This window comes from Ictalurus furcatus, chromosome 26 (assembly GCF_023375685.1).
Source record: "Ictalurus furcatus strain D&B chromosome 26, Billie_1.0, whole genome shotgun sequence".
NCBI lineage: Eukaryota > Metazoa > Chordata > Actinopteri > Siluriformes > Ictaluridae > Ictalurus > Ictalurus furcatus.
The window spans coordinates 1,671,309-1,686,308 of record NC_071280.1 but is presented as its reverse complement, the minus strand read 5'-3'; the positions used below and the strand labels follow the sequence as shown (position 1 = coordinate 1,686,308).

Below are 15,000 nucleotides of genomic sequence, written 5' to 3'. Positions count from 1 at the left end.
CACACTATACACTACATACTACACACTACATATTACACACTATACACTGCCCACTACATATTACACAATACATATTACACACTATACACTGCATACTACACACTACATACTACATATTAGACACTATACACTGCACACTACATACTACACACTACATATTACACACTACACTACATACTACACACTACATACTACACACTACACTGCATACTACCCAATACATACTACATATTACACACTATACACTACATACTACACACTACATATTACACACTACATTGCATACTACATACTACACGCTACACTGCATACTACCCAATACATACTACATATTACACACTATACACTGCATACTACACACTGCATATTACACAATACATATTACACACTGCGTATTACACACTATACACTGCATACTGCACAATACATATTACACACTGTACACGTCATGCTGCATACTAACACACAATACGTGTTACGTACTACTACATGAATATTACTATTCAATATGACTACACTACTTCATACTACACATTGCATACTACTAGACAATACAGAATACTACTACGTACTACTAAACAATACGTACTACGCATTACATACTACATGCCACTATGTTACATACTGCACACGATGTACATGTGTAATGTTGAAGTAGGGTCATCTGTGTATTTATTACTCAAAAGTTTGTTACGAAAATGTTTTAAAAGGATTTGTCAAATTATTTTGTTCAGCCGTGCAAATCTAGTTGAGCAATAAAAGGCCATAATACAGTAATGTAGGTGCAATTATTTTAAGGTGCTAATGACTGTGATGTGTGCTGTGTAATATATATATATATATATATTTCTTTTCTATGTCTCTTCTTGTTATATAAAATGTATTCCTTTCCACACCCAGTGAAGAAGTCTCTGTATCCCCGTGCTTTAAAAGATATCCGGTGATCTCCTGGAGGATTGTAGCTGAAGCGTCTGCGGATCGCGAGTGTGTGGTGCGGTGCGAGAGTGTGTAGTACTGTGCACAATGACAGCAGCACTCGCACAAGTCCTCCTAAATTGCAGTGTGCGGTTTATTTCTGTTCCAGGCTGCTGTGTGATTGACTGAAGAGCTCTGCTCTATTGAAGGTCTGTTAGAAAGGAACAGCTGCCACTTCAAAGTTATACACACACACACACACACACACACACACACACACACACACACAGGAACTACAGAGTTCTTTATCAATCTTCAGTCTCGCACCAAAAAAAACAAAAAACAAAACACCACCACCACATATGCTTTCTTGCTGAAAAAAGAAGCAGCAAAAAGCGTGAAACTCCACGTTCAAGCGAAACGTTCCCGAGATTTTCGGGACAAATCGTAGCCGAAACGTAACGGCGTGCAAAAGGAGAAAAAAAAGTCGCTGATGGCTTGGAGTTTTTTTTTAACGAAATGGAACGCTATAAAAAGATTTAATGACGGTGTAGACATGTCGCCTCTCTGTCACACCATCTGCTCTTCATTGTGTGTGTGTGCGCGTGCACTTCATGCTCGTGGGTGTGTATGCGATGCCTCATAAACAATTACACTCTCGGAAAACCACCTACAAGATCTCTAGTCTAAACATCTCAACCCAACCGTTTTTTTGTTTGTTTTTCCAGTCCGTGGTTCGGATTGGGTCCGATCCGATTCATTCCATATCGATGTATTTTGTTTTCGGGACAGGAAGAATTTCTCTCTCTCTCTCTGTTACTTCCTGCCAGGTTTGAGCATGTTAATCATTACTCACTTTGCTAAAAGAGCATCCTTTGTCTATCGAAAGACCTTGTAGCCCGGTTTGGGAAGGAAGCCTCACCGACGAGCTACGCCCATCCTGGAAACAAGTTCGCTTTGCCGTTTCGGACTCGGCCCGGAGACGTCGGCCTGATTAGAACTGCGGGGGGGGGCGACTCGCTGACAGACTTACAGGTCTGTTTGTGCGCCTCACGCTCTCCTGAGAGACGTGAGATACTAGTAGTTAGATTTCCTGAAATAAAAAATGGAAAAGAAAAAATACAAAACACAGCAAAGTGCTGACGAGCTCAGTATTTCCATCAGCTCTGGATATTTTTTGGATATTAGTTTGAACGATTTGGATTGTGTCATAAGTGACCGGTTCACTTCCCACAGCAACGGCTCACGCGCTTGTACGCCAGATGATTACGGCGACATTTGCTGTAAGTAGAGGTTTCTTTAACGCTCAAGGAAGGAGTCTCCAGTGTCGGGGAACGTCTTGGGCATTTCGGTTGCTCGGTACCGTGACGAGCTGCGCTGTTTCCGTTCACGAATTTATTTTATTGTTTTGTTAACTTTGAGAGGAAAAAGAGAGACTAGCTGGCGTAGCTTGAGCGCGAACTCGTTTCTTGGGCGTTACACCACTCGAAATGGATAAGTACGACGCGTCTTTCGATAACTGTAACGGTGGGCAAGTCGCCGCGGTCTAAGAGGAGTAAAACACTGGGATGTGCTGGGAAAAGATGATCGATAATTTTCATCTTGTGCTTGAGTGATTTACACGACCCCTGCCTAATCTAAATAAACCTGACGGTAACTTGGCTAGCTAGAGAAAATGGGGACTTATATTAACCAGGGCCTTTTATCGGCTCTTGCTGACGGCGGACGGCAGAACGGCGTTCTCGCTCCGTCTAAGGAAGCGACGTTTCCGTCTGAAGATGGTAAAATGTATACGTCAGATAATCTGCGTTAGAGGAATCAGAAACCCTGCGGTTAACTCTGTACCTAACGCTAGTTTTGTTGTATTTGCGCCACAGTGCAGTTTATATTTTAAAGCCGTACTGACAGCAGCGAGGCTGCGGCGAGGTCACGGTGACTCCGGACTCTCTGAGCGCAGTCACGTTTTTGAGTTTGGAGGTGCAGAGGTCAGCTCGCACATGTCCCACAGGAAGGAGACTTCAGGGTGTGTGGCTATTTGCTGGTTTCTGTGTCCTTGAGCTTTCTTCCTAATAATACACACACCAGGATGCGTCCTGTGCAGCCGGGGACCATTTCAGTAGAGCAATAATCACCGATTTGCTCTTACTATTTTGTTGCTTCAGTGTCGATGCCTGAAGCTAGCATGAGTGCCCCCTTTGGTGTAATGCTGAAAAGTGTCTCGGGTTGACAAACGCAAACACTCACCTTTCCATCGAACGCTGGAAAGATCAAGTCTTACATATTACATCATAGTTTAGGGATTATTGATGTCTTTAACAGTTGCTCACACTGTGTACAGAGTGTGTGTGAGGAGTGTGACGGCGCCCGGGAGATCGGTTTGTGTGATCTCCACTGGAAGCATTGATCCGACCACTAGAGTTCTCTCTCTCTCTCTCTCTCTCTCTCTCTCTCTCTCTCTCTCTCGCGCACACAATTTGTGTTTTTCAGAACAGCAAACGTGGGTCCAGTCTGAGGTCTCGCAGAGACCAAAGCCTGATGCTGTTCACCAACAGTTCCTTTTGTGTGTGTGTGAGATGTAGTTTCTCTATGATCTGCCTCATGGCATCGCCTTTAATTCTGTCCATTGAGGATCTCATTTGGACAATTTGTCATCGTCCTCCTTTCAGACATTCTAACTCCCTGAGATCCACTACAATTTTAGTCACTTTATCCGATGTTTGGATAAAATGTACATACGACAAGTCTTGAACTGTATTAATAAAAAATACCAAAACTCAAGAGGGGAAAAACCCCCCACATCTATTTCACTGGTTTTGTCTATTCCAGAATAAGCTCCGCCCATTCGGAACATGGTTTTATTGATGCTCTCAACCCGGAAAGTCAGGAAGGTCTCCTCATCGTAGCTCGACTGTGGACTTGCTCTCTGTCTTCCCAGTGTATCTTTCTAAATTGCTTCTACTCTGAACCAGAGGTCTATACAGAATCTTTCTGAGTTCCCCCAGTCGGTCAAATGGAACCTTCACACTGTCTGTCCCTCATTGGTGGAATGAACTTCTAACCTCAATCCGGACCGCAGAATCTGTCACCATCTTCAACAACCCGCTAAAGACCCACCTCTTCCGTGTACACATAACCAACCCCTTAAAAAAACTCTGGCACTTTGCTTCTTCTGGAACTCAATTAATACTTCTTGTATGGTAGCACTACTCGTATTGTTCTCTGCTTGATATATCGCTTTGCTTGCGTTTCCTCATTTGTAAGCCACTTTGGATAAAAGCGTCTGCTCACTGAATAAATGTAAATGTAAACCCTTATGGGGGCGGGACCTAAATGCAGGCCCTGCCAATCCACCAATAGACTTCCTTCAGCACAATTAATGCGAATGAAAGAAACAGGCAGAAGGCACGTTTTATATTATATTTAGATTTGCAAGTGATTTCTCTTTTAATCGCACGTCATAGGAAGAACGGGTTGTGACTCTAAGGCCTTTTCCCTTAGCTACTAACCCACCTCGATCGTCCAGAACTAATTGACATTTCCACGTTTCGTTTGAGACCGAAAATTTCTCACTTATGGGTCGACGGTTCACATCACTCTAAGAATAATGATAAAAGAGGGAACGATTTAAACACTCGCGCACTCCACACACCTTCTTTCTAGACAAGGGTCTTGAAAAGGTTATTTTAGCTTTTTGAAACGGCATGCTCTCCGCTCTCATGATCTTACTCTTCCTTTCATGTTCAAACAGAGCATCCCCCCCCCTACCCTGCTTAACCTTTTCAATCTCTCCCCTCATCTCTCTTCATCTCTTCATCTATCCGTCTTTGTCCTAGCCACCGTGTCCTTTTACACACCTTGCCTATAGAGCTCATTTAACGGGAGCATTGTACGGCTCCAGAAAAGAAAATTCGGCGAATGATTCTCAGCGAATCTTCTTCCTCGTCCTTGTGAATCACTTTAATGACGACGACGATTGTTCCTTTTAGAAAGGAGAGCAGCCTGGTCCGGTCCTGTCCGAGGATGGCCGGGAGCACCTGATGTACGAGATTCCTGTAAATGACTCGGGGTCGGCTGGACTCGGCGTCAGTCTGAAGGGCAACAAGTCCAGAGAGACGGGCGAGGACCTGGGCATCTTCGTCAAGTCCATCATCCACGGAGGAGCTGCTTTTAAGGCAAGTCATATTTCTTCCCTATCAAAGCTCACATCCATAGCAACGTTAAAAAAAAAAACAACAAAACAACCCAGACGACGCAGTGCACAAAATCATGCAGGTGAAGGTATCTGAAGACCAAGCGGAACCCGATGTGGTCTTCTAGTGTTGTAGCCCATCCCCCTTGAGATTCAACATGTTATGCGTTCCGAGATGCTTTTCTGCTCACCACGGTTGTAAAGAGTCGTTATTTAAACCTTTTTGTCTGGCCATTCTCCTCTATCAACAAGGTGTTTCCACCTGCAGGACTCCCGCTGGTTGGATGTTTTTTGTTTTTTGCACCGCTAGAGAGTTCTGAAATGTCCAGTGTGTGTGTGTATATTTTGAGAGGTAGTATCATGTACAAAAATCAATAGACAAGAAGAAGAACAGAAACCACTTCCCTACAATAAATCCCACAATTCCCACATATTGTATTTGACACTTGCTAGAACAGTGTGTAGGAGTGTGTCTACGGTGTAGAAATCTACTACAGACACACTGATCACTATGGGAAAAAAAACACACACACGCCCAGCATCAGCCTCATTAATCCTAATTAAAGTTTCAAAAGCTGCACTGATTAGCTGGAAGCGCCAAGGGACGTTTAGCAAAACGGCACCTCCTCCAGAGACGACAACTGCTAGAAAAACTCTCGGCGGAATCTCAGCGTGCATTCGCCCCTCGTTCGCCCCTCTGTTTTCTCTCTCTCCATCAAAGGATTCTTCAAACAGGTCAGCACGAGTGGTCGCCGGTTAATGACCCAGCCTAAAGGTCACTCAGGACCAGAAAACACTCAGACAATGAGAGGTCTTGAGTAGCTCTGGTGGCTCTTTAGCTGCTAATCTCTTTTGTTCTCGGCTCCTCCTCCTTGTCAGAGATCTATTTCAAGACGTGCAGCTGTAGGTCCTAATCCAATTCACTCCGTTCCTGTCCTTTCACACAGGAGCATGCGGTTTGTCGAATCGCAGTTGAAAGTATGAATGCATTAATCTTTTAAGTGCTTGTGCTAATCTGAATATCAATGTGCCTACAATGATATTCAGCAGATGTAACCTTTAGCTGTTCGGTTTCGTTTGCCGAATGTCGAATAGATTGGAATGCTTTTCACTCGTTTTTGATAAGTATCAAAAATATCGTGGCGTTTCAAATGTTGATGAGAGAAATCCCACCTCTTCTTCCAAACAGGACGGGCGCCTGCGTGTGAACGACCAGCTCGTGGCAGTCAATGGCGAATCCCTTCTCGGCCGATCCAACAACGATGCCATGGAGACTCTGAGACGTTCTATGTCCATGGAAGGGAACCTGCGAGGAGCCATCCAGTTAATTATCCTTCGTGCTATGGACCAATCCCCTGCCCAGGTATGCCCAGTCCCATTTGCCGATCCCCATCCCCAGGTCTCATTGTGGCCAGGTTACCCTGTTCAACATCGCAGGACCTCCCAATCGGAGCCCCATCAACTTGTCCATCGCTACCACCACTATGGCCACTACAGGCTCTCAGATGGCCTCTGAATACACTGTGGTTTGACTAGAGCGTTTGAAATCAAACTTAGTTTTGTGTAAAAACCCACAATTCACATCCCTATAAATCAGGTCCCCATAATGGTCCCTACATGCTTGTCCCCGCAAAAAAAAAGTTTAGGAGATCTCTGTACAATTTCAGGAGGTCCTTGTATGGCAGGTCCTCACACTGCTGGCTCAAATAAGTTAAGGGTGTCTCCGTATATCAGGTCCCTATACCGTATTTCTTCACAGAGCAAGGTCCTCACAATGCAGGTACAACCATGTTCAGGAGATCTCTGTATATCAGTTCCCTACAGTGTAGGGTCAAACTGTTTCAGACTTCTGTACATCATGTCCTCACACTTCAGGGTGAAACAAATTCAAGATGTCACCATATATCAGGTCCCAACAATTCAGGTACAAATGAACTCAGGAGGTCTCTGTGCATCAGGTCCCCACACTGTATTTCCTCACAGAGAAAGGTCCTCACAGTGCAGGTACAAAAACTTTCAGGAGGTCTTTGTATATCAGGTCCCCACAACGCAGGTCCAGACAAGTTCAAGAGCTCTCTGTCTATCAGTCCCCACACTGTTTCCTGACAGAGCATGGTCCCCATAATGCAGGTTGAAACACTTTTAGAAGATTTCTGTACATCAAGTCCCAAAATGCAGGTTGAAGGTCATTAGGTCCTTACAATTAATGTGAGATCTTGTTCTTTCACCACCTTGTAGCAAGGACAGACAGAGTACTGTGTTTTGTGTGTGTGTGTGAGAAAAATTGAGTTGATTACTTTTTTTTTTTACATTTGAATGTTTTCACATCTTTTTCTTACCTCTTTTTGTACTGGTTAAAGAGGCTAACTACGGTCTGCACGTACTGTAATACGTTTTCTGTGTTTCCTGTTTTTCCTTACTTTGCTTCCTCTTTCTGTACTAATAATTTGTATTAAATTATGCTTTCAATATGTCATATTTTGTAAAACCCTTTTGTGCTCCCTCCTCCCCAAATTTCTTGACCTCTTTACTGTACTGCCTTCCTCCTGTTTCTGCTTGTTCAATAAAAATGAACCTCACTCTTTGCTTGCTCATTCCTTGCTTTTTCCTTCTTTTTAGCACTATTCTTCACTACATCTTCCTGATGAATTACTAAAATGCACACATCTAAGTAACGGACAGTGATTTCCGTTTCCTCTCTGATTACGTTTGAATCGTTTCAGTTATAGTGTATCCTAGTGACAGGTGGTCCGATTTATTTATTTATTTATTTATTTATTTATTTTACGTCTCAAGCACAGCCTTTCCCGCTTGCCGCGTCCCACTTGACGTGCAAACCTGCATCTGTTTGTCAGTTCCAGTTCAGTTCGTCTTACGCTGTCGAGCGAAAAAGTTCCCAGTTGCCAAGTTGGACGCGTCTAAACTCCCCCCCATACATAATCAGGATTTTTTTCGACGTTAGTCTCAAACCAGATGTCTGTATTTCAGACAGCGCGCAATGTTTGTTGTTTGTTAAGTTTAGATACGTGTCAGTACGCACGTAAGGACCAGGATTCCTTTTCGTGTAAAGTCTATTCTCTTATTTTGTGGAGTGATATTCAGTCCCATTGGTTGTTTTTTTGTTTTGTTTGAAGATGTCTTTTTATTGTCAAGCAGTTCTGGAACATTCCTGACGTTTTCTACGCAGCTCAAGTGTACTTTTCTCCAATGTCAAGTCCATCAACTGAGCCACAGCTTCTCATTTGTGTCCAATGAAAACAAATGGTTATTGACTCCAGCTCGAGTCCAGGAATCTGACTTTGTCTAGAAAGAGACGAGCACCATGGGAGGGCATTAGCCTATCACCCGCCCCATCTAGCCCGAGATGGATGGTGATTGGTGCTGCCTCGAACGGCTCCTCGATAGAAGGTGATGTGTCGGCTGTGGTGCTTTCACTATTAATCGCATGCAGGCAGGCTGATCAATATGCCATTAATCATGGTGAGAAAGCGGCGCGATAAGGGAACGAGCGGGAGCCAAGACACGCTAGACGGGTTTTGTGAAGTGAACCCGATGACACGCCCTCTGTCTCATCGAAATTTCCTTCACGGCTTTTGTTTTCAGATTTGTTTAACGGAAGGGAAATTAAATTAAACTCGACCACGTTATGAAATGTTGCAACGTCTGGCCTACGTACTACTTCCTTTATTGTCCTTGTATCATTTTGACCCCCCCCCCCCCCGCCTCTTTTATTGAGACGTCTTCATCACGAACTCCGTCTCAACCCTAACCCTCTTTTCTCAACGGTCCTCAAATAGTTAATCAGATTACAGCACGGGTTCTGTGGATAAAAGGCGGCCTCGGAGATTTAATGAAAGCATGCCTGGGGCTGGCCTGAGGGAATCTAACCTCGAGTCACCCCTACTCCTGCCCCTAGATCCAGGAAGGCAGAACAAGCCCGAGTCTGGGGTCTTATTTGGGGCCTTCTTTTGTTGGTCCTTTGTTGGTTCTTTGTCCGCTGCAACAATAGTCTGATTAAGACGCAAAGCTTTTGAAGGCATGTGGGGAGGGGCGTGGGGCGTGTCTGTGTGCTGGTAGCACTCGTCAGGAACAATCATTAAGAGGAGGATGGTTGACGGAGGGATACGGTGACGGGTGTATAATATTATAATATTTACGCAGGATAATGTGCGAAACAGCCAACCAAACGCGCCGTTTCTGATTGCCTTCTGCTCCTCGTCAACTCTGACGCTTCCCTGCGTGGGAGCATCGGTGTGTGAGAGAGAGAGAACGAGCAACACGATTCCCTCCCCTCCGTCAGCACAATGATCAGAGCAAACGCCTAAGACAGGACAGGAAAGAACAACCACCACATCCATAGATCTCCATAGAAACGCTTCTGTTTCTTCTTCTCCCCCCCCCCCCCTCGCTGTCATGCACTAGAGACGGAGATATGAAAAGCGTGACACGTTTAAAGAGCCATCATCGAGCGCTAATGATATCCCTCCACCTGAGAATCATCCCTCCTTGCTGTCTTGCGCCCGTGCGTTCGAGATGACTTTGATACGGTGATGTCCGTTCGGCTGACTCTGTACATGAGAGGGCTAATAAAGCGTGTGCGTGTGTAGTAGTATTAGTAGTAGTAGTAGTAATAGTAGTGATAATAGTATGACGGAGTTGGTGCTGAATAAAGGCACCGGAGCTCTCTCCTGCTGTGTGTCCTGCTCCTGACAGCTGCGCATCCTCATAAAGAGACATCGGTGCACCACGAGAACACAGCTAGGGCTGCCTGACGAGCCGGTTTGTAGGTGCGTAGCTGGGGCCATTACTTTAACGGTCTTCCATATGGGTGTTTTTTTTTTTTTGCCTTTTTTCAAAAATCCTGGTGGTGATTTGGTGAATAATTTAAAAATACGTTATCCGAGATACGTTTTTTCAGGTCAAGTTAACTCCTCATGTTAAGTTTGATGTTCACGATGTTGCGGTGTTTAATCAGAGTGTGAGGGCGGCCTACCTGAGCGTTCAGAGTAGTGTCAGGCGTGCGTGGTCGTTAAAGACGAGCACAAAGTGCCGTGAGTTGTCACAGTGCTCAGTGCTTGCCGAAATGAACGGCTCTGACGCCCAAAAGGTTCTCCACATGCTTTTTTAAAAAAAAAAAAATAATAATAAAAAATTGCTCCCTAGTCCCTACTCGCAAAAGGTTACTCGCAAGGTGTCTATATTGGAAATGTGGAGGTGGGGGCGTGGTCGAGTGGGGGTTTTACAGAGGTAAGGATCTACATCTGTGTGGGATTGCTCTAACGTGTAGATCCTTAACACTCTCTTTTCCCGGCTCCGCCCTCCATTTACAAACCACAGCTCGACCACGCCCCCACCTCCACGGGAGCAAGAGTAAATCTAGTAAAGCCAGGTATCGGACCCGGTTTCGCCCGCCTTTAGTTGCACTCGGACGGTGTTTTTTTTTTTTATGATAACGATTTAATAAATAGAGGCTATGACTATAGATCACGGTACCTGTTCATTTGAACGGATTCTGGCTCACGGAGACGCGTCAGATGCCAACAACTTGGCGTGAGAATCCAGTGCCGAAATGTTCACGTGAACGAACCAGCTGTCCGAGCCGTATGCTATCTGTGCTGGATAGTTATCTGGCACGACTGTGTCCGGTGCTCATCCAAAAAAAAAAAAAAAGAAAGAAAGTATCTAGTCACGTATTTTTATGACCCGCTCAAATCAGTAATGCTTAAATTCAGTAATAAATAAGATATCAGGGTTATGATGGATATTTCAAACAGCCAGATGAGGCTGGAATCTCACGGGACTGGCACTCGTTCACTCCAGGGTTTTTTTTTTTGGCTGGAACCTTAATTTTAGCAGCAGTACTCGCTGTCCCTGTGTTTCACACACACACGAAATCTCGAGCCTTTCCTGTTTGGGAAGTCCAGAGTTTTGATGGCAGAAGCAAGGGACTGCACTTTCTCTCTCTCGCTCTCTCTCGCTCTCTCTCTTCAGTAGTTTCTCCATCTCCACTGCCTCCACATACCATAAATTCAACCTGAGGCTGTTCTCCTTCCAGTAACGTTCCGTCCTTCCCTCGAACCAAGATAAAATGTGGGTGAGGTTTATTCTTTAGAGAGGAGCTGGTTTAGGATGGATAGATTGTATATTTGGATGAAAAGAAAAGAGGGTGATGAATACATGCCGGGATGGATGCATAGAAAAAGATGGGTGTATAGATAAATTGAATGGATGGAACTGGATAGAAGGATAAAATGGACGGCAGTATATTGGGTAGAGAGATAGAGAGAGAGAGAGAGAGAGAGAGAGAGAGAGAGATAGATAGATAGATAAAGTGAACGAATGGAAGGGGAAATCAGTGGATGAATTGTGGAGGAGATTGTGGATGGAAAGAAGGAAAAGATGGATGGATGAATGGAAGAAAGACAAAATGGATGGATGCGTATAAAACATGGAGGGATAAATGAGTGGGTGGATGGATAGATCAATTGAATGGATGAAGGATGGATATAAAGTAAAGGCCATGGATGAAAGGATGACCAAAATGGATGGGCGGATGGAAAAGATGGATGGATGGATGGATGGATGAATAGTGAGCAGGCAGATAAACTGAATGAAGTGAAGGAAAAGTGCATGGATGGATGATAAATGGATAGACAAATGGGTGAATTTTCAAAGATGATCAAGGGTGGATGGGTGGATGGATATATATTTAGCGGATAGAATGATGAACTGAATCAAAGTAAAAAAGAAAGAAAGAAAAAAACTAAGGATAGGTGGATGGATTATATGGACGACTATTAGATCCATTTTGGAGGTGGATGGATGAATAGATGGATGAATGAATGAAATGGGAGCAAAAGATGATGGATGGATGAATTCTGGAAATAGAAAATGATAGATGGATCACAGATTAATGGATGAATAGATGGATGGCAGAATCGAAAAGATGGATGAATTGAATTTTGGAAGTGGATGGATAGCTGGATGGACGAATGGAACATGTGATGAATCAAGGGAATGGAAGCAACAGCGGATGGATGCAAGAAAATGCTTATGGCTGGTCGAGTGGAATCAGGATGGGTGGATGGATGGATGGATGGATGGATGGATGGATGGATGGATCTTGGAAAATGGACGGTTGAATAGATGAATTTTGTTGCTGGATGGATCTCACGATACACGTTCAGTCCATGTATCTTTCCTTACTATTACTAGCCATTCAATGACTGTGTCGTAATAGTAATAACGAACAGTCCCGTAGCGCCAGAATTATTGGCGCCCTTTGTAAAAAAGCCTACGTAGCGTAATCTCGCACTGAAAATATGAACGTTATGAGAGGAACACGTGAGAAATGTTACAGCCTCACCGTTAACTGAAGCTACTTTCTAAACGATACAAAATCTAACGTTTCCAGGAGAGACGACAAGATGGCGGTCAGAGTCAGACCAGAGAGCCTTCCCCAGCTCCGTCCGCGCAGAATAACCCGAGCAACGGCGTCGCTCATCCACCCATGGTCATCAACAGCATCTACGCCCGTGCTCCAGGTACCTGCACCTTTACCAATCAAAAAAAACTCCATGTTTATTTATTTTATTTTATTTATAAAAATACAGGGATCTTGTAATGGTTTCATGATGTCATGAGGGTTATTCCTGACCATGTATTAGCGGTTCTATGCTAAATTGTAGTTATAGCAGGAATAATAGAATTACTACTAAGTGTCCATTTTGAAAAAGAAAAACAAGTTAAAATAATAAAACCCACACGGACGTCTTATCCTAGCCATTACCCAACGTTAAGCTTTTTAACTAATTCAACTCGAACGGCCGCCTCGCTAAGAGGAGGATAAAATCTTTTTTTTTTTTTTATTTATTTTTTTTTATAAGCACTGATGGCAGTATTATCGTTACATTTTCCCCTCCACTTTCACGCTGTGAGGTCTGACCTTGAAATCATTAGGCTGATGAAATGGATTCTAAGTGGGCCGTATTTGCATACGGGCTATTGTGCGGCCGGATAACAAACTGTTTTAAATTCACTCTCTGTTCTTCTCCTCGCAGCCTCCAGAGAGCTGCTCTGCCAACACAAAGCCTCGTTCCGTTTTGTTTCGTTTTTTTTTTCTCCTTCAAACTGTTGTTTTTGGATTAACGTCTCTTGTCCATCAAAAGTAAACCACTCTGTTGTTGTTGTTCTTGGATGTATATTATAACATTTACAATCTTCAGTTTGCATTTGGCATCGTTCTGCTTCGTTTTCATCACGCTCCTAGCACCCCACATAACACTGTTAGATAAACTGGATAAAAATAAAACGTAGCATGCCTCATGGCTAGCTTTTGAATAGCTAGTTAGAAACAGGATTACTTGCGTAGTACGTAATTTCCTATAACGGCAGCCCGGCTTCAAGGTCAACCACAGTGCTATATTAATAGAGTTGGCAGGTTATCGTTTCTATAGTAACAGCCCTACGCGAGAGGTTTTCTGTAACGAGACGTTATGTAGCGCTTATCGCTTGGAAGGAGTCTCCAGTGTCAGTTAATTTATTAGCTAACGCTGTATTTCCTTAACAGGTCCCGCGGCAGCGTCCAACGGCAGACCCGGGGTGTACGATGACGACTCTGAGGACGATGAGTTCCCGACTCATCCTCACGATATGGAGTCAGACTTCAACCCACAACGGAGATACATGCAAAGCAGGTCGGCCATGTTTATCTTAATAGCTTAATGTACGGTACACGTAACACGTGCCTGTTTACCGTTACTGTGCACGTAAACTCTGAGCCGACTGTTACAAGGCGCTGACACTGGAGACTCCTTCCGTAAACGTTGCATAAAGAATTCAATAACCGTTGCGTGTTAACGTCTCTACTGCTTTCAGCCAGTGAGCAGCCTAGTAATAAAGAGCCGTTTGTCGCTTTTTCGCTACAGACAGGAACGAGAGCTCGTCTCCAACGCAGGACGTCCGACACATCAACTTCAACACACACGCCGACTACCGGAGCATTATACGCCACAGGCTTCCAAAAGCATGGATCTGGGTAAGAAAACACACGCACACATTTACTTGTTATACACTTGTGAGGACCTTCGAATTGACTTAATTATCAACGCTATTATTGCAATTATTGAACATGCGACTCGTAAATCCAACCCCGGTGACCAAAAGGAACCATTTTGGCTCTTTTATTTGTTTGTTTATTTATTTATTTAGATTTCAATAAACTACAGTAAAAGCAGTTTGTCTTGCGGGGACCAGTCCAGACGTCCCCGTAAGTTCAAACCTGAGAGATATTCCCGTCCCTGTGGGGACGTCTGTTAAATCTGGTTAAATCGAACACTCGTACTCGATGAGCATGTGATGACACCAGCGCTGCCAATTGTAGCTTTCTCTTTTTTTTTTTTTAGCTGTTGCTATGGCGATACACCCGAGACACCTGGAAACCTTAAGAACGGACAAGGGGGGAAAAAATGGTTGGAAGCGTGGGACGTGGAACTAAAACTGCATACCAAAAGGAGTTAGAACTTAATAATAATGATAATAAAACTCGAGGAAATGGTTCTATTAGGAGTACATTTGTTGAAATCTCGATTCTGATTGGTCCGAAGACGCAGAGTCCTTTTCACTAAACAGCAGCTCAGTTTCTACCGTATAATACGTTACCGTTTCTGTAGTAACAGCGAACACGTGGGGGTTTGTAAGGTGGACGCTCGTTTTCTGTAAGGACACGTTTATTTCGCTTCATTTTTTTTTTTTGGAAGGAGTCTCCAGCGTCAGTGTCTAGTGACGTTTTGCGGGTTCTAGGTAACACGACAAGCTGCGTTTATTTCGTTGTTGTTGTTTTCATATTAACTTCACGAAAGAGAAAGAGACTGGCGAGGGAAGTGCTGTAACGTAAG

General features: G+C 43.9%; 1 protein-coding gene across 2 annotated transcripts in view; it reads left to right on the top strand.

Annotated features, from left to right (window-relative positions):
- pard3ba (par-3 family cell polarity regulator beta a) overlaps positions 1 to 15,000 on the top strand; it is a 106,342-nt gene that overhangs the window by 52,053 nt on the left and 39,289 nt on the right. For both annotated transcript variants that reach the window (XM_053615535.1, XM_053615534.1), the window contains exons 11-15: positions 4,902 to 5,087; positions 6,294 to 6,467; positions 12,519 to 12,648; positions 13,674 to 13,800; positions 14,032 to 14,141. In XM_053615535.1, the coding sequence (XP_053471510.1) occupies positions 4,902 to 5,087; positions 6,294 to 6,467; positions 12,519 to 12,648; positions 13,674 to 13,800; positions 14,032 to 14,141 (727 nt within the window). The remainder of the gene's footprint in view (positions 1 to 4,901; positions 5,088 to 6,293; positions 6,468 to 12,518; positions 12,649 to 13,673; positions 13,801 to 14,031; positions 14,142 to 15,000) is intronic.